We start from the raw sequence: 21,807 nt of genomic DNA on the forward strand, positions 1-21,807 counted from the left end.
TGACTGACACACACACACTGACACACACACACACACTGACTGACACACACACACTGACTGACACACACACACTGACTGACACACACACACTGACTGACACACACACACACACGCTAACAGACCCAGCAGGGCGTCGCTGGGCGTCAACCTTCCACCCTTTGAGTAGAAACTATGGATGCACGTTGTTGATCAATAAGTTAATATAAAGTTGACAGATCTTATGAAATGACTTCTGATTAATTGATAGGTGGTAATTTTCTTAAAAACTATAACAAATGAATAATTGTTTTCATCATATGTTGAATTTTAAAAAAAGAATTTTAACATTATTTTGAGTCAGCATAATTAAATACTGCTTGAATAAACATTAAATCGTGGTTTTCTCACATTAAACCCAAACATATTTTTAAAAATATAACAAGACACAAAACTCTAAGGTTGCTGAATAGAAAAATAAAATAATGTAATATATGAAAGACGTAATTCCCTGTGAATACAGAGATGTTCACACAGACTGTTGTTGCTCTGAAAGGAAGTTAAAACTTTTCTCCATGAAAGCATTAACTCAATATAGTTCTGAAAATCAACTTTGCATCATGTTCATTTTTTCTGTCACGTCAGTAACATTTGAGTTTGACGTTAACGGAGCTCCGTCATGAATGAAGCGCTATTAGAAGGTGAAACTGAAGGAGTTTATATTCACAAACAGAACAGCGTAAAGTTGTTTTTCTTACCCTGTAGTGATGTGTCGGTCGCGAACGATCCGGCTCTAAGAGCCGGCTCTTTGAAGTGAACGATTGGAACCGGCTCCACAATGGGAGCCGTTTTAGGATCCTATTTGGGAGCCGGGTTTTTTTCTACAGTATATCGCTGTCTCTCCGCCTCCCTGTCGTTCTGCTTGTGCTCTGCAAGTGCCAGAGCCGATAGTTTTTCCCCACATCGGTTTTTTTTTTGTCCTGCGGTGCCTCGCTGTCTCTCCCCCCCTTCTCCCTCTCCTTGCGCGTTTTGCTCTTCTGCCAGTGCCACAGCTGAGAGTTTTTTCCCTCGGTCGGTCCACTGCCCTCATGTCAAGCGTGTGCTCCACACATCTGACCAATCACACATAGTTTCAATTAATAATGCGGCGGGAAAACACTGAAAAAAGAAGTTTATCTCCACTTTTCTTGTGGAAACGGCAGGCAGTTGGCCAAGCTGTTCGTCGGCAGGTGTTTATGTACAGACACTCACTCAGCGGTCAAGAAGCACAGAGAGAAGGGGAGTCAGTGTGAGAACTGAATAGGTGAAAATAAATGAATGACAGAAAACAGCAAGATTTGGACTCATTTTAATGCTACATCAAGCTCCAGGGCAGAGTGCAGACTGTGCAAAGTCAGCATTTCCTATCTGCAGGCTCGACAAACAACCTGCACATGCGGACATCACACGCATCGGTATTGCTATAGCATTGTTATGCGGCATTTTTACTCATCATAAGTGCTTAACAATGTCAATAATGAAACAAAATATTATAAAATTAGGTTTAAGCTATTAATTAATTAATAATGTCAAAAATATATATGGGGAGCCGTTTGGGAGCCGAAAGAGCCGGCTCTCCACAGTAAGAAGAGCCATTAGAGCCGCATCTCGAAAAGGAGCCGAAAATCCCATCACTACAACCCTGTTAAAAAACAGTTTGGACCGTTTATCTTTCCCGTCCTGAAATGCCGTCCGCCATTTTTGTTTCTGTCTCTGGCTCCGCTCAGGATGACCAGCGGCGCCCTCTGCTGGATGGCGTCCAAACAGACGGTTTTACGTAGTTTGTCGTTTGGAGCTAAATGTAGTGTTTTTTCATTATATACAAGTATATATAAAATACACAATTACAGTAAGGAAAAATAAAATAAAACCTACCCAACAAACAAGTAACTACCGTCACCTATAAGATATATAACCAAGAAATACAAACACCAATGTCAAGAGTTACAGGAAAGTGAAAAATGTACTCAAGTAAATTGAGTAAATGTAACTGGTTAGTACCCAGCGCTCTGGGGTGGAGCAGCTTCGTCCCACTGAAGAAGAGAGAGACGCCCTGCTAGCAGATGGAGCTAATTTTAAGCTAATAATCAATAATTAATCGTCAAACCATGAAGTGATTTATCAGCATGTTGCGTAGGAAGTGGCGTCCTGCTGACCCTCTCCTCTCCTTCAGGTTGAAGGTCACCAGGAGGTCAACAGCGTGAAGCCCCCTGGTGGTCATGGGAAGGATGAGAGCGGCGTCTCCGTGGCGATGCAGAGGATCACCCTGCTGGGCCCCAGGTCCGTCTCACGCCGCTGGCGTCCTGCGGGACGCCGAGCCCAGCCTGACCTCTGTGATTCTCTGCAGGCAGCAGCAGAGGCTCCTAAAGGCCCTAGAGCAGCTGGAAGCAGAACCTGGCCAGAACCCAGACCTCTCCAAGCAGCCGGTGAGTCAGCGGCACGCGCTGCCGGTCCGGAACCGACCCGCTCTGCCTGATGTGACCAGCTCTGTCGGTGTTGCAGAGAGAGCCGCCGCCGCAGCCGGCAGACGTCCCCCCTGCGCTGTACGTTACCATGGAGATCCTGTCCAACTGGGGCAACGCGCTGCAGGTCGGCCTGACGGAGCTGCAGTTCTTCTGCCGCAGAAACAGGAAGCTGTTCGTGTCGCCGCACGACATCGACATCAGGAACGCCGACCACCCGGGGAACCTGGCGGCGCTGGTCAACGGGAAGGTCAAGGTGGGTCCGTTCTGGTTGCTGAAATCTATAGAGCTGTGAGTCAGACCTTCACTTTTACTGTCAGGAAACGTTCAGATGTTTGGGGTTTTCACTGAAACACAAAGAGGCAAAAAATGATTTTATATCATTTAATGTAGTTTTATTATTGTGTAAAAACCCAACCAGAGAAAAGAGCAGCTTCAGTTCCCTCTGTTTATTAGACATAACTATATTATATTATAATAATAACTACTATTATTATAGCTCTTCTTAAATATAATCAACATTTTGATTACATTGATTATAATAAATATAATATTAATATTAATAGTAGTCGTAGTAATATTAAAATAAGATGATTATTAAGTTTAACAATTATTTACATTAAACTCTAACATAACTATAAAACAATACAGATAATTTATTATTGTTAAGAATAATTATTTAGATTAATAATATTAAGTACGTTATTATTATTTGATATGAAAATAATTTCGATTGACTTGAACGTAATAAATATGATGGCATTAATAATTATTATTAAATATGAAAATTATTTTTGATTACATTTAATAATAGTAATAAGAAATACATCAATGATAATAAAATGTTTTATTATTTATTCTTATTATTAAATATAATAATTATTTTTATTGCATTAAAAAAATTATGATAATTATTCAAATATTATTTTATTTAGAGGTGCTATCAATTGTAACAATGTTAACAAAAGTTATAATTGAATGAATTATTTTGTAAAAATCAGCTGATTTTTTCTTATTCATGGTTTTTTGTGTCCTGTTGCTGGTTGGTCAGACCACCAGGGGGCGCCACATGTGGACGTGTCCCTTCCACCCGCCCATCCAGCTCTACTTCATCATCAGGAACACCGAGCGCGCTCTGGACTTCGGCATCTCCTCCATTAAAATCTGGAACTACAACAGAAGCCTAACCGTACGAAAACATAAGTACTCCTCCGTCCCATCAGAACACCGACCCGGTTCACAGATTTCCTGTTGAACTGCTGGCGGCCGACCCGGTTTAGCTGCGTCGCGTCAGTTCAGCCCCAGCAGTGGCTGGTGGAGCTGCCAGTCAGTCTGGATGTGGGGCAGAGTGGGATTACCTCAGAGGATTAGCCTAGCGTTTGGTTCTGCTCCTCAGAGTCCTGCTGTTCTTAGAACCGTTAAAATTACGTTCATGGAGCTTCTCAGATGCACCCAGAACCACCATGTGAGGTAAGGCGGTTCAGACTGAAGGGAGTTTCTGGAGGTCGAGTGCAGATTGGGTTCAGCAGATCTGGAGTCGCTCTGATGCTGCAGCAAAGCTGCAGTTAGCAACAGTTAGCTGGGAAATACTGCAAATGCTCCTGCAGCCACAAACCTTAAAGATTTTATCTGGATAAACTCCAAGATGACGTGGAGCAGAGAACCGTCAAATTATTTATAAACAAATCTGAAACGTGTGGCATGCATTTTCTATTTAACCACAACCTACCTGTCGATACTTCAGATCAGAGACGTTCAAACCTTTTGTCCCAAAAATGGCAGATTTTAACTTCACTTTGATCCTCTGGCTGCAGATGCAGCTTCGCCCAACCTATTGATTGATTATCAGAATAAATTATCAATCAGAAAAGAAAAAAGATTTTTTGTTAACTATTTATACTATATTAAACAAATAATTCAGTTACATTTAAATAAGAAAATAAACATTTTATTGCATAAAATGCAACAACAGTTTTCCTTTACTGAACACTTGATCATTTAAGAACTGTCACTATTCCAATAATCAAGTAACCCGATTAATCGATTGCTAAACCAGTTGACCACCATTTTATTAATCTATTAATCATGAATAATGGATTAATCGTGAGCTGTTGGCTGTTTCTCAGTAAGCGGCGTTTGTCCTGCAGGACCTGGACGTCGGCGCGCGCCACGTCCGTCTGTACCTGAACAGTTCGCTGGTGTTTGACGGCCAGCTGGAGAAGGGCTGCGGGAACCAGGTCTTCGACTACGGCTCCACCGTCGACCTGAAGGCCTTCCTGTTGTCCAGCGCCGGCCCCGCGGGGCGCCCCCTGCAGGCCGGGGAGGGTGGCGGCGCGCAGCGGCACCGTACAGTTCTGCCCGACCCGACAGACAGGACTACGTTAGACGCACCGCTCCCACCCATCGCCGCTCGCTGTCCGTCTGCCCAGAGGAGCGCCTTGGACCGGTCCGCCTCCGCGGATCAGGCGGACCAGGCGGCGCCCATGCAGCTAACGGTCACCACCCAGCCGTCCGCCTGCCGGGTCACCCCCCAGTGGCTGCAGCCGCCAAACCGGGCCGCTCCGGAGGGCTGTGAGGCCGGCAGGGAGCGGCCCCGCTGGCTGGTACCGCAGCTCTCCACGGAAACCAAGCCTTCCTCTTCCTCGTCCTCCTCCATGCTGCCGGAGCTGCCCTGTAACCCCGGCCGCGTGTGCAGAGGGGCGGACGGGCCGATGAACGGCGGGCAGCGCTCCCTGGACCTGAGCTGCAACCTGCTGGAGGAGGTGCAGGCGGAGCGGCCCGTCAGCGGGCGCCGCAGCTCTTCCAGGCAGACGGAGGAGCAGCGCCACCTAGCGGCCGGTAGGAAGTCCTGCTTACAGACTAACGGCTTTTCTGTTTCTGTGCATCCGCAGACATAAAAACACATTTATTACAAAACCAGGTACACACTTTTAAAGGGACAGTGTCGCATAAAATCAAGTTGTTTTTATCTTCCTATCATGTTTTAATGTTTTTCCTCATCAGAAACAAACTGCAGCTTTGATTTGGCAACCAGTCAGCTGTTCAAACAGAGACAGGCCCAGTTTCAGGAGTTAAATCAGAAAGTTAATGTCTTTTAAGGCACATTTGATATTTTTAGCGTTTTATAACAACTGAAGGTAACAGTTGACTGAGCTTTAAAATGGCCGACATGTGGCAGGAAAACACAATAAAGCCCCTTTAAAGTTGTGAACAAGGATGACGGTTCCAGATGTTCCACCTCAGTCTGTGATGTTTTATCTGCTCCTCAGATGAGCCTGTGTGTCTGGTCGGCGCCGCCCGGCGGTCCAGCGCCGGCGCCGGCCGGTCCCGTTGCCACAGCCAGCAGGACGACTCCCTGATGGAGTCCTGGGACTCCCTCACCAAGTTCAACCAGTGCCAGCGCGGCCGCATCTCCAACATGGCCTTTGAAGGCGACGTCTTCGACGAGTTCCTCCAGCGCCGGGGTCACGGGCCGCCCACGCTCCCCGTGACCCCCGCCACGACCCCCAGAACCCCTCCGTCCTCCATCAGCGCGGCGCCGCAGAGCGACAGCCCGGACGACGACCCAGCCGCGGAGCGAGACGATGACTTTGAGATCCCGGTTCTGCCTCAGGGCCGGCGGCTGGTTCTCAACATCCGGTCCACTTGGGGCGACCGCCATTACGTGGGCCTCAACGGCCTGGAGGTGTTCAGCGCCAGCGGCGAGCCGCTGCGCCCCGCCGCCATCAGTGCCAACCCGCCGGACATCAACGTGCTTCCGGCATACGGTAAAGACCCGCGCGTGGCGGCCAACCTGGTGGACGGCGTGAACCGCACGCAGGACGACATGCACCTGTGGTTGGCGCCGTTCACGCCGGGCCGCCGCCACTCCGTCTTCCTGGACTTCGCCGCTCTGCACCAGATCGCCATGATCCGGGTCTGGAACTACAACAAGTCGCGCATCCACTCGTTCCGCGGCGCCAGGGAGGTGGAGATGCTGCTGGACGGTCGCTGCATCTTCAGGGGCGAGATCGCCAAGGCGTCGGGAACGCTGTCCGGAGGTAGGAGAGCGACACGCTGACACAGCGAAGAATCACGAACCGTCAGGACTGCTAACATGCTAACCGGGTCGGGACCGTCCTGCTGCCGTTTCAGACCTGGACCAGTTCGGGGACACCATCCTCTTCACCACGGACGACGCCATCTTGGAGGCCATGTCTCGCCACGACGAGACGTTTCTGGGCGAAGACGAGCGACCCGACGGGTCGGCGTGTGAGGAAGAGCTGCAGCGGCCGCGCACCGCCGACGGAGAGGGGGACGAGCGACCTTTCACCCAGGCCGGGTTCAGAGAGGAAGACCTGGCAGTGCGTACAGCCTTCATCACCAAACAGACCCGTTTCCTCTTCGTTCTGTGTTCATTGATGTGATTTAATGTTTTATTAGCTGAAGCTTCAGCTCAGCGCTGCAGTGAACCAGCCAGAAGAAAACATGCAGAATGTTCCTGGGATCTTCTCTGGGAAATGTGAGTCCTCTGACCATTTCCTCATCATCATCATCACAAACTCTGGAGCCGTTTATCGCAGCTTTAGGGCTGGACGGTACGGCTGAGAAATGGATCCCAAAACGTATAGGAAAAGTGGTGATTCATGGCACTTTTGGGTTTCTATATTCTAGCATGAATGTTTCAGAGCTTTTACTAGAACATGTGATGCGTGAACGCCATGGAAGTAAAGCCCAGTGCTGAACTTTGACCTGCATGTAGAAGCTAACCCTCAGGATGTGTTTCTACTTCCTGCTGTGATGTTTCTACTTCCTGCTGCTCCAGGCCTCAGACTGGAGATGACGGCGACTTGGGGCGATTCCCACTACATGGGCCTGACGGGGCTGGAGGTGGTGGGGAAGGACGGGGAGAGTTTACCTCTGGACCTCGCCATGATGGCGGCGTCACCGCGTGACCTCAACGACCTGCCGGAGTACCAACACGACTCGCGCACGCTTGATAAGTACGCCGACCATATCTGGAGTGACAGACGCGTTTCTGTTTACTTCTTTTTGTGAAGAATCGCTTTAGAAAAGGCAAAATTCAAAATAACTTCCTCAGTTTCACCAAAATGTTTTTTAGCTTGCAGAAAAAGAATGAATGCGATAAAAGAGAAACTTTCCCTCCAGTCGTGGTTCTGAGCTCAGGCTGGACAATATAACTGAAATATATGAGTCTCATATCAGTCGATATTGATAATTATTGATTAGTTTTTTGTTTTAAATATCTGAAATACAACCAAACTGGTGGCGTGTCATTTCCTGTTTTCTGTTTTTTTATTTTTTAGCAGTTATGAGGCAAAGTGGTGAAATCACCCAGCAGGTTGTTGCTAGGCAACCGAAGAGTGTTAGTTAGTTAGTTAGTTGCTCTAAACCTGCAGATGGAAACACAATAAATTCACTTTTTCTTTTTTGGAATCAAAATTCACGAGAGTCAGATGGAAACCAGAAGTGAGGCAATTGGGTCGGTGCCGTTTGGGTCCAGGTGTCAGTGTGTCCTCTCCCTGTCCAGGCTCATCGACGGCCATAACATCACCACTGACGACCTCCACATGTGGCTGATTCCTTTCTCCGCTGGAGAATCTCACACCCTGAGCGTCGCCTTCAGCAGGCAGCAAGCCGTCGCCGGGCTGCGCGTCTGGAACTACAACAAGTCGTCTGAGGACTCCTACAGAGGGGTGAGAGGCGCTTTCTGCTGCGCTGATGGACACCGGTGGTGTCCAAAATGCGGCCCGGGGGCCATTTGTGGCCCCATGACTGACTCTGTGTGGCCCGGCAGAAAAGATATTTGATGCAGATCGAGACTTTCTTTTTTTATTTGCTTTATTTAGAGCAAAATTGTTACAGACACCTACTGAGGAAAATATTAAGTGCAACACAATGTCAATTTTATTTAAAGGCACTTTTAAAAACAGGTTAAAACGGCACAAGACAATACAATTAAATGACAGAGAAAATAAAAATAAAACATCACAACAGAAAAGTTACAGTATCAAATATCAGCCCTGAATCTAAATGCCAATGAATAAAAATAAATTTTAAGAAGCTTTTTAAAATGACCCAACTGGGAGATCTGATCTGAAAATCTGGAATTTATTTATAGGTGTTACGCCCCCCAAGGTCTACACACAAGTAAGGGTTCAGGGACGGTAACATAAAGATGTGTCCAGAGAAAAAGGGGAATGAAAATATGATTTATTACAAAACAAAGGTTTTCACAGAACCAAAACACAATACAACTTAACCCAATTAAACAAAAGTAAAGGACCAACAAATTCAGAAATCAGAGTGCAAATTAAATAAGATGTTCAAACACATCAGTCTAAAGTAACTCAAAACAACCAAAAAGAGAGGACAAAAGGGAGCCTCTAGCTTGTTCAAGATGTATCTAAAGCAGATTCACCACTTAGCAAAATAAGCAAGAACAAAAATGTTCAAACTGTCCAAAAACAGTCACCAAACACAGAAGGTGGGGGTTAGCTGTACACACCCTCTTCCTGCTAGCTGCCCCACTGGAGGAATGAACTCAGACGTCTTTTATACGGTGCAGGTGGGTCTCATCAACGTCTGATTGGCTTTGCTGCTCCAATGGGGTGGCTGCTCTCCTGCAGCCTCTAGGCAGCCAATCAGAAAGCTGTGCCCGCACAGCTGATCCTGCATAATAGAAAAAAAACAAAGAGCCTGCACAGCCTGAAGAGGCCAGGGGCCGTAACAGTAGGACACAAAATATTTGTTCTTTTAACAAACTACAGAACAAGTTTATGTTTAATTCATAATCAATAAGATCACATTTATCAGCTCACCTGTACTTGGAAACAGATTTTAGAAAACCCAAATCTGTTTTATTTATGTTATCAAACTTCACATGATGCAGCAAACATTTTTAAAGAAAGAGAGAAACACAAAACCCTGTTAGTGTGAGAATAAGCAGAAGGTTTTTTGATGTCTTTCTTTTAAAAATAGGAAAAACTCTTAAGTTTTATTAAAAATAGTTCATGCTTTATTTATTGTTGAGTATGTAGCCATCAGCTTCAAAAATTAAAGTTTTAAGCTTAAAGGAGACGGGTGTCAGTAAACCTGCAGTCTGGTACCGAATGGTTCTGTTCGGACCGTCTGGACCAATCGGATCTCTGATGGTTCTGATTGTTTCTGATTCAGGTGAAAGTCCTTCATCTGTTCTTGGATGAGGTGGCCATCTCTCCGCCGGACGGGTTCCTGGTCCGGAAGGGACCGGGTAACTGCCACTTCGACTTCGCCCAGGAGATTCTGTTTGTGGATTTCCTGCAGCCTCCCGCTGACACCTGGAGCCACGACGCCGCCGCCGCCGCCCAGAGGCACGCAGCACAGCGCTCGCCACAGCAAGGCAAACTAAAACATCGACTCATTTCTGCTTTTTGTTCATTTTCAGAGGAAGTTCGAAGAGGCCGGACCAGCCCAGCATGGACTACGAAGCTCCCATCATGCCTTGTGGCTGTATCCTTCCTGAACAACAGTCATAAACTCATAGTTTAAAACACAAACTTCACTTTTTAACTTTAGCATCTGATGCTAACAGCAGCTAAAAGCAGCTAGCTGCGGGTTTATCCATGGAAGATCCTTTATGTTCACTCGCACTTAAAAACATACAGATGAAATAAAATCTCCCTAAAGAAGAAAATGTAACACAAAGAATTCATCTTTAACAATCAAGTTTTTGCTTTTAATTTCATTAAAACTCATGGAAAAAAAAAACAATAAGAAAAAGAAAAAGATCAACCCGATTACTTTAGGATACCATTTTAACTGGTCAGATCTGGTTTCTACTGGAATCTGGCTATTTTTGCTCATTTCAATAAAATATTGTGTGTTTTAGTGTAATATTGAGCAGCTAAAAATGAAAAAATAAAATAGTTTGTGATATTAATGTGTTTATATTTGTTTATATTTACAAAAATGCTTGTTGTTTAATGGTTTCCTGTTTCCGGAGGATTGAAAATCTGCTGGGAAAGAAAAGTGGTTTCTGGAAGGAAGCTGGATGCAGTGAGGCTCTCTCTGGACCAGATTGATCGGACCCACTGGATTTAACTGATCAATACTCAGTAAGTGGAATGAAGCCATTCAGTGAATCCCAGCTGATCCAGAACCAGCAGCACTTCAACCGGCCGGAAACATTCAACGATTGCTTTATTCATCGCTGATGTTTAAACTTCAGCAGAGCTGGAGGTTTTTATGGAAGGTTTTCAGATTCTGTACAGTCAGAGCAAATTTACAACACAAGCAAAACAATATTATGCAGTTATTAAAAATAGTTTACTCAGACTAAAAGAAAAACAGCTGAGCAGGAGAATTTAAAGGAACGATGATACGGAGGCTGGCAGGTGCAAAATGTGCTGCAGAGACAAACGCAAAAAAACACAAAAGATGCTGCAACCAAAAAAACTGAAGCAAAGACGTACAATCAACAAAACAACGTGAATGAGCGTGCCGTGGTGGCGGAGGGGTCAGCGCGACCCACATTCAGAGGCGACATGGCCTCGATGCGGCCGTCGCGGGTTTGACTCCCGGACCCGACGACGTTTACCGCATGTCTTCCTCCCTCTGCTTCCCCGTTTCCTGTCAACCTACTTTGAAAAAGGGACAGTAGAGCCACAAAAAAACCAAACAACGTGAACAAAACATTCTGCAAACGCAGACAACGTGTTACAATAAGCTATTAATCACGTTAATTTAAAATAATAATGAACGCCATGATTAATGTATATTAAAGGGCAGTTTTGTTTACATCGATTTTTTTTTATTCGTTTTTGTTTTGTTTTTTTGTTTTACAAAATTAAAATTAGTCTCTGATAAGATGAACTTGCATCTTATGCAGCATTAACAGATTCCCTGAAAATAGTCTCAAAACAACTTTATTGTTTATCGCAATAATTACTGAGATTAATTACTTTATTGTTCTGCTAAATTTAACGGGACAGGCCAAACCACCGGAAATAGAAGAAGAAGGAAAACTGCTGCAAGTATGGTTTGTTTTTTTTTGGTTTGTTTTTTTTAATAAACCAATTTCGGCTAAAAACCCAACTCCTCTTGGCGCCAAAATATTTTCGAAATTGCCGTGTTTCCATGAAGGGAATTTATTTTCAAATGTCAAATTGTGCAATTATGTGGTAAACGCAGCTAGTGATGTTATTTTATCTTTAGTTCGGGAATTCCCGGCTCGGACGAACCGCAGGAATCGACTGCGGTTCGGTCCGGTTCTGTGGTACCACCACATTGTATTTTCTTTGACTCTTCGTCATCCAGTCATCTTCCAGCTGCAGCTGCTGACCACCTGGGCAGACCCGTACTACATCGGCCTGAACGGACTGGAGTTTTACAACCAGAACCACCAGAAGATCCACCTCACGGACAACAGTATCCTTTCCTGTGACGTCACATCCGCAAACTGTTCGCCGACTGAAGACATGAAAACGACGACTAGCATTGGTTTTAGCTGTCCAGTTGTCAACATAACGCGGTAAATATTAAATGATTTATACAATAAAAAGTGATGCAGTGCTTTGCTACTAATTGTCAACACTATGACAGCTAGGTAACAAGTTCAGAAAAAACTTTTACTTAAAAAAAATAGCGAGAGAGAGGAAGGTCAGTTGTGCTAAATTAATTTTGACAGTCAGTTGCTATGGCAACGGGTCTGCGTAGCCGACGCAGAAAGCGTGTAAAAGGATAATATGAGTGGTTCTGAGTTGCTCTTCAACGGTTTCGGTGTTATTTTCTCTCTGCTGTGTGTGGCGCACCGCGCGGCTGCGGATGGAAACATGCAGCCTCCAGCGTTGTGCGCATGCGCGAAATGTCCGGACGTAAACGGGACGTCGTTCTCCAACCACAAATATGAATGGATTCTGTCCTGATGTTTCTTCTGACAGACCAACTGAAAGTAGTGTTGTTATGGGCCTGCTGAACTTGTCTCATTGATCCCTGACGTTGCGTTTGCGCCAGACATCGCAGCTTTTCCTGACAGCGTGAACATCCTGGACAACGTGAGCGGCGACGTCCGGACTCCCGATAAACTGATCGACGGAGTTAACGACACACAGGACGGCAGGCACATGTGGTTGGCCCCGGTTCTCCCAGGAACGGTGAGGGCCCGGTTTACAGAGGAAATCCATTCAGACCAAAACCACCAGATAAACCGAGAACATGCAGGAGAAACCACAAGTTTACATACACCTGTTATCCTCACGGTCTGACCTTAAATCACACTGGAGGGTTAACGGATGAAAAGACACATTCTGTTTTTATCACTTTGAGCTGCCTTGTTACTGAAATGTGCTATAAAAACGGACCGGACTGACTGTATGTAAACTTCTGGTCTGTGTGTTTTCCCTGCAGGTGAACCGTGTTTACGTGATCTTCGATCAGCCGGTGACCGTGTCCATGATCAAGCTGTGGAACTACTCCAAGACGCCTCAGAGGGGCGTCAAGGAGTTCGGGGTCAGTAGCTCTGCATCTGCTGCAGGGTGTGTTTAGTTTCCTGCTCACAGCTGTGTGTGTGTGTGTGTGTGTGTGTGTGTGTGTGTGTGTGTGTGTGTGTGTGTGTGTGTGTAGCTGCTGGTGGACGACCTCCTGGTGTATAACGGCGTCCTGGACTGCGTGAGCCAGGCCGCCAGAGGCATCCTGCCGACCTGTGACCCCGTGGTGCCGTACCACACCGTCCTGTTCACCGACGACGCCTACATATCGCAGCGCGAGAGGAGCACCGTCATCAGGTGGATGATCCACACGCAGGAGCTTCCACAGGCTCAAATATATACATACACCCCCGCTAACACCGAGACCAGTGACCGGTACAACCCACAGAGCCGTTCGGGCCTCCAGACCGGATGAAACGTGACTCTTTGAAACAAAATGGATTTTTAAAAATAATTCGTACAACAAGAATTTTAGATTTTGAAATAAAAGAACTGGAGAAGCAACTAATGATTATTTTAGTAACGGACTATCCAGAGTTTTTTCTAACAGTTTTTCTGATGATTAAGCGATTAATTAGATAATCTTCTGCAGAGTTTTTATTAAACTATTTTTCACAATATTATAAATGCATTGAAAGTTGCAAATAAGCCAATAATTAAATTACTTTTGGAATAAGAAAATAATGAACAATAGTGAATGCTAGAACATTTGTAGCTAATTATCTACTAATTATTAATTAGTCAATCATTAATAATTAGTAATTATTAATTAGTAATAATTAATAAATTAATAATAATTAATAAATGGGCAGGAAAATATTCTTAATAGGATACATTTTTACAGATTTTGAACCAGGTGAAGCTAAATCTGCCACAGGTTTTTATTTTAAATGTAAGATGTTTATCATTTTTGTACAGTTTTAACTAATTACTGCTCTCTGTGTTGTCACAATTATATTATTCCCCTACTACAACAATAGATCAAATCTGCTTTTAACTGCTTTATTAAACTTTACTAAAGTTAAGTTAGTCAGCTGGGATTTAAATCTTGTTGTTGAGAATAAATATTTTTGGTTTCTAGAAAATAAAAATTGTTCACCCTCTTTGAAATAAATTAACTGCATGCATTTCTTTTAAAAAGCCAAACCAAAAAAAAAAAGTTTGATAAAAAATGGCTACTTTATGCATTATTTTATCAAACTAATTCATGTTTAGTTAAAGATTTCCGGAGCACAAATCTTCCACTTCTCACCAAATAAGACGCTTTTCATAAATTATTAATAGATTACAAAAAGCATTCGGTTAAACTCCAATAATTTGGTTATTTTTAATAATTCTTCTCTCCTTCAGCCCCCGAAGCAGCAGACACAACCAACGGTACGTATTAAAGCCCTGAAGGCTTTGTGTGAGCGCCCCCAGTGGTGATTCCCTGTACTGCAATACCCCTGTACTACAGCTTCCCCAGTGGTGACTCGCTGTACTGCAGCGCCCCCAGTGGTAACTCCCTGTACTGCAGCTTTCCCAGTGGTGACTCCCTGTACTGCAGCTTCCCCAGTGGTGACTCACTGTACTGCAGCGCCCCCAGTGGTCACTCCCTGTACTGCAGCTTCCCCGTACTGCAGCGCCCCCAGTGGTGACTCCCAGTCTCTGCTGCTCCTGTCCGCTGGTCCGGCTGAATAAATGTGTTAACTTGTGTGTTGCAGCAACCATGTGGAGGACCAGGATGTGAAGATGACCAATGAGAACCAGATCGTTCATCACAACAAGAAGAAGCAGACAGCCGATCCTGGTGATTCACCAAAACTGATCAATTAATAGTTCATTAACTTACGCTGGGTGATTCTTTGAATTTTTGGTTTTTGAAGATTAAATTTTTGGAAAATCAGGATTTTTTCCCACCATTGAACTCCTTTGGTTTTTATAACTCAGAGTGCAACCAGGGCGGCCATCTTTTTTTAATTTGGATTCTGGTCAAGTTTACCACAGAATATTAGGACCAAGCTAAGATTTTATTATTTTATAATTATAAGGAAAAAGTCAGAATATTTGAAGAAATTACGTAGTAAGACGAGAATAAAGTTCTACAACAATAAAGTCATTAATGCAAGAATAAAGTGAATTATGTTACCAAAACAAAGTCGTAATGTTATTAGAAAAAAGCCATATCACAATAAAGTTGAATACAAAAATATTTAAATTAACACAATAATAAAGTCACACAGTAAAATCATATTGTGAGAAGAAAGTTGTAAGAATATGAAAATAAACTAAAAATATGAGAAGCAAGTTGTTACATGAGAATAAGTTATAATACTATTATAATAATAATAGTACAAAAAGTCATAATATTAGTAGGAGAGAAATTTAATGATAATTCCTCCATGAAAAGTAATTAAAGACTAAAAAGAGGAATATTGAGCATTTTTTGAAGTTTTATTTAGGAATTTGTTGTAAGAATAATAAAATATTGAATCTTTTAACACATCAGCATCAAATTATTATCAGTAGCAGAATTTTAAATGATTAAACTCCTGAGTTTATTTGAAAAAATTATCAACCTGTGTGTGCCGTGGTGGCGTAGTGGTTAGCGCGACCCGTATTTGGAGGCCTTGAGTCCTCGACGTGGCCGTCGCGGGTTCGACTCCCGGACCCGACCACATTTGCCGCATGTCTTCCCCCCTCTGCTTCCCTGTTTCCTGTCAGCCCACTACCACTATCATATAAGGGACACTAGAGCCCACAAAAAGACCCTGGAGGGGTAATAAAAAAAAAAAAAAAGAATTGATCCTGATAACTCCAGAAGCTTTTTTCTAATTAAAGATGTTCTTCTGGTAAAACTGTGTCTTTATTCTGCTAAAATTATGTCTATATCCTCATAACTAAATAAAAATTATTATTTTCTGGCCCTGATACTCCATCATACAGCTAAAATAAACCACTTTTTGATCATATTGTCTGTCATTGATGATTTCTTTAAAAAAATAACCAGATCTGGTATGAAAAATTGTATTTCTAATATTTAGAAAACTCTACATTTTATCCTGATCTTCTTCGTTCCGCTTCCTTTTAGCTCTCCGGCCCAAAACCTGCATGACTGACGGCGTTAAACACGGGAAGAGGCGATTCTGACGACAAACATGGAGTTTTATCTCACCCTGTGAGCCGAGGCGACGTGGAGACAACGCCTTTCCTCCACAGTCTGGTGAGCAACTGAACAAACTGCGACGCTCAGACGCTGGACTCAGATTTCTGCTGTCTGGTTGAATTTCTGCTCCACGTTTGGCTGTGAAAACTCACATTAACCCTCCAGCAGGGGGCGCCTCACTCCGTTTACAGTGCCTATTACTGAACCCGTCTGCTGCTGCTGCTGCTGCATATTTTAATGCAACTTTCGGCATGTAAATAACTCCCTATGAGCCAAACCATTAGCTTATAGCGCCATTAGCATGAAAATACCAGTTATGATGCTAGTTTAGAAAAAACATTTTGATTTATAACCGTGGCTTGAATAATTAAAACCTTCTGAATTTGTCACTAATTCAAAGAAAAAGCTGAAATTATGCAAAGTGTGTGTGTATAGTGAATATCGACTGATTAATTAAATAAAATCTATATTTATTTCTCCGCTTTGCATCAGATCTTCATTATAAGTGACCTTCCTAACAGTAGCTCTGAGTGGATTCAGTGCAGCTTCAGTGTTTTTCTGTTGGATTTTTCTCTAAATATGTAACTTGATATGCAAATACTATCGACTTACCTCAAATCCAAACATACAGCGTTAAAACGTTACAAATATGGATTCATCACAGCTAAAACCTGTACTTCTTCATTAAATACACTGCAAAAACACAAAATGTTACCAAGTATTGTTCAGTTTCTAGGGCAAATATTTTAGTTTATTTAAATTAGATAAAACTAATTTACAAGTAATAAAATCTGCCTGTGGAACTGAAACTCATTTAATTACATTTTTATTTCATTCACTCATAAATATAAATATTTCATGTAACAACTTAGAAAAATCATGAAGAAAAGAAGCAAAGCGAAACATAAACTTAACATTTCTGCCCCCAATTTATGTAAAATAAAGTTAATTACTCAACTCATATTTAAAATAAACAAAAAATATGCAACAAACATCAGTTTATTCACACACCACAGCTTCATCCAAATAATTTTCAACTTTATTTTAAATGCAGATTTAATTGTTGTACCTGTCAAGATTATTCTATAAATATTTAAAATAAATATTATTGAGTCTAAACAAGCTCCTATATGTTCCTGGAAAGTTACTTGTAAGTTATTTTTGGACTTATTTTACATGTAGTAAAGTATTTGCACCAGACACTAGATGAATATACTTGGTAATATTTTGTGTTTTTGCAGTGTATTCACCCCGCTGGGCCAGAAGTTTACATACGGCTCGCCCATCCTGGGCTGGAGTTTGGTTTCCAGACGGGCTGATCATGAAAACGTGACTTCAGCTCATCGTGAAAACAAGATTTAGATTCATAGTTTAAAGTTTTAATTTTCTTTAAAATGCACATTTTCACTGAAGCGTTTGCCCACGTTTTGTTGCCATCGGTTACTGGTTGGATATCCTTAAATCCTTAAATATTGAGATAATTCAGGAGCAAACCAGAAACGGCCAAGGCTCAACTCTTCTGATTAAATCAGGGGTGTCCAAATTGTGGCCCGGGGGCCGTTTTTGGCCCTTCACGTGATTTTGTTTGGCCGCTGATGTCAAGTCAAAAACAACCAATAAAATAAAAAACAATTGGATGTTGTCTGTTTTTAATAAAACAGTCCAAAGCCTTTTTTATGTTTCGGCTCTTCAGGGCACTGTAAAAACACAAAACCTTACCAAGTATTGTTGTCTAGCTGTAAGTGAAATAATATTCAGTGGAGCTAGAGCTTTTTTTAATCAGTACTAATTTACTTAAAACAAGCTGATTTATCTTGCTGAAAATTTACTTCTAAGTAAATACACTTGAAATAAGACAAAACTAAGATTTGTTCTAGAAACCAAACCAAATATACTCGGTAACATTTTGTTTTTGCAGTTCAATAAACAGATTTCATAAACATTTTGTTTTTTGAGCAGGTAAAATAAAACAAAAAGTCACACTAAACTCCTTTTTGCTTTTTGTTCTTAATGAATTTTGTGGCCCTCTAGTTGTTTTAAATTTGCCAGTTTTGCCCCCAGGACAAAAAGTTTGGACACTGCTGGGTTAACTGGAAGATTCAGAGGGAAACCAGTAAAAAAACGAGTAAAACTTTCAGTCGTTTTGCGTTTAAGAGAAGCGTGTCTGTATTTGTGACTCTGTGGATTAAATTCAAATGTTTGCATCAGACTCTTGTGTTTAAAAATGGCCGACGGTGTGAGCATGAAAGCTGTTCATATTCATAAATATTCTCCGTCCTTCTGGGCTCACTGTGCAGGAAATGCAGTTTTATGGTTTTAAATGTCCAACATCAACATTAATCTTTCTCTGTATATTAATTGTGGGTTATGGTTGTATATTTGACTTTTAGTGTTTTTAAATATTTATTTTTCTAATCTTTATTATGTGTATTCGGTGTAGGTTTATTTAAATGAATAAAACATTAAAATTATTAATGTTCTTTGATGAGTTATGATTTATGTCTACATTACAGACATAACTTTTACATCCAAAAAATTTTTTTTCTCCAAACCGAGCTAAATAAACTAATTTTACTAAGTTTGTTAATTTTGCATATATATATATATATATATATATATAAAGCATTTTTCAACTTGACGAGAAAATTAGACCTAAAAACAATTCCTGGTACTTTTTAGTTTCATGCTGTTGTGGAAATTAAATCTATTTATAAATGACTAAAACCTGTATTTATTCATTATATTAAAAACATTTTTTGTTCTAATTTCCCCCCCATCAGTCCAGCTCAATAAAACTAATTTAGATCAATTAATGTCACCTGACCTGGAATGTATGTCATCCTTTTTAAAGAATACATTTTTAACAAAAACGTCCATGAAATGTCAATTACAGTGAAAATAATGCAAAAAGAAAAAAGCAGTTTCCAACCAGGTGACAAACAGATTTTATCTGAAAACTATTTCTGGTATTTTAATTTACATTCAAAAGTATTTTATTGATCTCAAAGGGAAATTAAATTCCATTCTAGTGTTTTGTTGTGAAAAGTCAATGGATTTATTCCCTGAGAAATGACTAAAATCTGCATTTATTCATAACATGTATGTTCATAAACATAATTTATGTGTTTTCTTAGTTTTAGTAATTTACTAAGAGCCATTGTGCATCGTTGCCATTATTAGAGGGAAAGCATTCAGTAGACACTGGAACTCCATAAATATATCCTGAGACATTTTAATGCAGAATCTGCGGTACATTTAATGGTTTTTGTAAGGAATGACCATTCAGTTTCAGGTTGCTGAGTACAATGGTCGTAGTGGAAAAGTGACGACCAGGCGCCGCTTTTACAAACATTCAGCTAACAGAGTTACATCCTCAGATCTTCCCTGGAAACGACCCGTCGTCTCTCTGCCCGTCCCATTTCTCAATCTGAAGGGTCAAAGATCACAGGAAAACAATTAGAAGGATTTTCATCCACTCTGATATTTACTGACATTTCCAGGCGAAATTCAGCACATCTGACCAAACCTGGCGGCTCATTAAGATGCTCAGTCTGTCTGTCTTCAGGAATAAAATATTGTTTTATTTTAAAAAGTAAAGTTATTAGTGAAAGTCTTGAATCTATTTACCCAGCCGACGGGGCACAGGGATTTGTAGACCCTCCTGTACCACTCACAGGGGGTGGTGTCTACTCCTTTAGCATTCAGAGCTTTCTGGCAGCGGTGATAGTCTGGAATCAGAGAAAATGGGGGAAAAAATCCAAATTTACACATTTTAAAATCACCCTGACAGAAAATAAACCGACTTTAAAACTGACTTATTGCTTCGTCAGGTAAACTAGCCAGTGGTGCTGTGACCTTGAGGAGTATCCTTACCCAGGTAGTTGGACCAGCAGTTCCTCGTCTGGTTCTGGTTCGGGAATCGGGCATCAAAGGGAGCGGTTCGGTATTGGTCCAGTTTGGCCTTAATGTCCTCAGCCATCTTTAATAATCATCAATAAAACAATCAATATCAATGAAAACTGACTAACTGGTGTACCTTCATTTAGCCACCGGCAGTGGCGTAGACACTTTATGTGAACTACATAAAGGAAACATTTCCCCGGTTCTGTTCCGGAATGTTCGCACTGAAAGCCCGGTTCTGGTAACGCAGGGAATTATTTTCGGGGTGTCGCATGCGGCACCCGGAGCTGTTCACCAATGCGGCACCGAACTCCGGTTCCTCCTTCACGGAAAAAACACTAACAAACCGAAACCAGCTGGTTGCTTACCCTCCATATATTGTGACTCAAACGACATTACTGCCCTACTCCTGCCGGGCGCAGAGGTACTTCCTCTCTGCTAAAGGAGCTTCTTTTCCGCATAACCAGGTTCGGCTTGTCGGTGTATTTTTTTTTTTTATTGTTGCCCTTCTTTAAACCTCGTAAACAGCCTGGAGACCAAACAATGTTCAACACCGGCAGCTAAGGTGGTTCCCCGCCTGAAACACGCCTCAGTCCTTCTTTAGGAACCCGTTTAAACGCTTAGAGACGCCATGAAGGTGAAGATTACCTTTTAGATGCTGCGAGAGCTCAGAGTCTTTACAGCGGACGGTTCGGGGCGCGTGCTTCCTCACTGACGGGCAAAGAGCGCGAAGCGCGTGCGCTCCGGTTCGGAGAAACGTATCCGTGCAGTGCTGTTATTACGATATGGCGGATTGTTCAGGTCACATTGAAATGACAAACTGAGCGAGTCTGAAGTTTAGACTTCCTGTACGCAGGTCCGAGGACGGGAGAGGAGATCCCGGAGAGCCTTCACCCCCTATCAGGGAGCAGGAGGAGGTTTTTATTGTGTTTAAAGTAGTGTCTAACAGAAAAACATACAGTGAAAGTACATTCTCATACAGTTACTGTTAATTATTAACAGAAATTAACAGTTGAGTTTTTAGGCGAAAACGTGTTTCGTTTGGCATTCAGCCTACAGATATTCATTGTAATCAAAGGGGGAACAAACGTAGCGTCGCCTGCTGACACGTCGTGCGGACGTGCAGAAAACTCCGCGTTTTACTGGATCTTTATGACATTTTGCACGTGATGGCAGAGCGCGATCTGAGTGAAATTACAGGTGTAATGTACACGCGCTCGTTGGGATGAACAGGCTGCCGGGATATTTTCCACACCGAGGTCAGAATAAAGCAGAAAATAAAACTGGAGTAACGACGCTGATACTGAACGTGTCATGTCTGTGTTGGTTGTGTTCTTCTCACTATAGCGACGGAGCGCTTCCAACAGCGCGCCGAGAGAGCGCGTCTACGTCTTTACGTCAGTCTCTACGTGGTGACACACCCCTCTGCCGACACGTAAGCCGCGCAGGCGCTTTGTCTTCGGAACGAGGACTGGAGTTTCCTTTAGGACCTTCTGTTGTGTCCTGTCTGGAAAGTTTCCCATATTAAGATGTGAACCACAGAGCTGCCCAGTTTCTTGCTTTCTATTTTGATCATCGCTGAACTGACATTTGTAAATATTTCACATTATCCGAATATTTATAGTTCAACAACTTTTGATGAAGTTAAGATGTCTCAGCTGTCAGAAGAGTCTCATTTCTTAAAGATAAATCACAAAAACCAGATGCTCTGGGAACAATTCAGAAATTTTCTGAAGTTTCATGTCTGAAGCTTATTATACATAGATGGGGCCATTATAGATAGAAAAAAATGAACACATTTCTGCAAAAACGAAAAAAC

The 21,807-nt window shown here is 42.4% G+C and overlaps 2 protein-coding genes across 7 annotated transcripts in view; one reads left to right on the forward strand and one right to left on the reverse strand.

Moving 5' to 3' along the window:
• The window catches only part of kiaa0556 (KIAA0556 ortholog), a 31,058-nt gene that overhangs the window by 6,639 nt on the left and 2,612 nt on the right, over window positions 1-21,807 (forward strand). Inside the window, exons 11-30 of one of the 6 annotated variants that reach the window (XR_002753346.1) lie at window positions 2,189-2,295; window positions 2,363-2,441; window positions 2,518-2,733; window positions 3,529-3,666; window positions 4,625-5,315; window positions 5,747-6,517; window positions 6,612-6,820; window positions 6,900-6,978; window positions 7,282-7,459; window positions 8,008-8,173; window positions 9,654-9,829; window positions 9,904-9,968; window positions 11,775-11,885; window positions 12,471-12,610; window positions 12,864-12,965; window positions 13,080-13,240; window positions 14,294-14,320; window positions 14,647-14,732; window positions 16,014-16,145; window positions 21,336-21,780. Coding sequence is in view for 2 of the 6 variants with exons in the window: in XM_023340352.1 (XP_023196120.1) it covers window positions 2,189-2,295; window positions 2,363-2,441; window positions 2,518-2,733; window positions 3,529-3,666; window positions 4,625-5,315; window positions 5,747-6,517; window positions 6,612-6,820; window positions 6,900-6,978; window positions 7,282-7,459; window positions 8,008-8,173; window positions 9,654-9,829; window positions 9,904-9,968; window positions 11,775-11,885; window positions 12,471-12,610; window positions 12,864-12,965; window positions 13,080-13,240; window positions 14,294-14,320; window positions 14,647-14,732; window positions 16,014-16,072 (3,561 nt within the window). In the remaining 4 variants the exon portion in view is untranslated. Of the gene's footprint in view, window positions 1-2,188; window positions 2,296-2,362; window positions 2,442-2,517; window positions 2,734-3,528; window positions 3,667-4,624; window positions 5,316-5,746; window positions 6,518-6,611; window positions 6,821-6,899; window positions 6,979-7,281; window positions 7,460-8,007; window positions 8,174-9,653; window positions 9,830-9,903; window positions 9,969-11,774; window positions 11,886-12,470; window positions 12,611-12,863; window positions 12,966-13,079; window positions 13,241-14,293; window positions 14,321-14,646; window positions 14,733-16,013; window positions 17,860-19,918; window positions 20,108-21,335; window positions 21,781-21,807 lie in introns of those variants that run through there. The other 5 variants (XR_002753348.1, XR_002753345.1, XR_002753347.1 and 2 more) reach the window with 5 other exon arrangements.
• Window positions 19,297-20,846, reverse strand: LOC102228370 (cytochrome c oxidase subunit 6B1-like). The gene is made up of 4 exons (XM_005803232.3): window positions 20,637-20,846; window positions 19,962-20,067; window positions 19,716-19,816; window positions 19,297-19,515 (listed from the first exon to the last, which is right to left on the reverse strand). The coding sequence occupies exons 2-4, from the start codon at window positions 20,065-20,067 to the stop codon at window positions 19,462-19,464; spliced, it is 261 nt and encodes an 86-aa protein (XP_005803289.1). The 5' UTR covers window positions 20,637-20,846; the 3' UTR covers window positions 19,297-19,461.

Source organism: Xiphophorus maculatus, chromosome 10 (assembly GCF_002775205.1).
Source record: "Xiphophorus maculatus strain JP 163 A chromosome 10, X_maculatus-5.0-male, whole genome shotgun sequence".
In the NCBI taxonomy this organism is placed as follows: domain Eukaryota; kingdom Metazoa; phylum Chordata; class Actinopteri; order Cyprinodontiformes; family Poeciliidae; genus Xiphophorus; species Xiphophorus maculatus.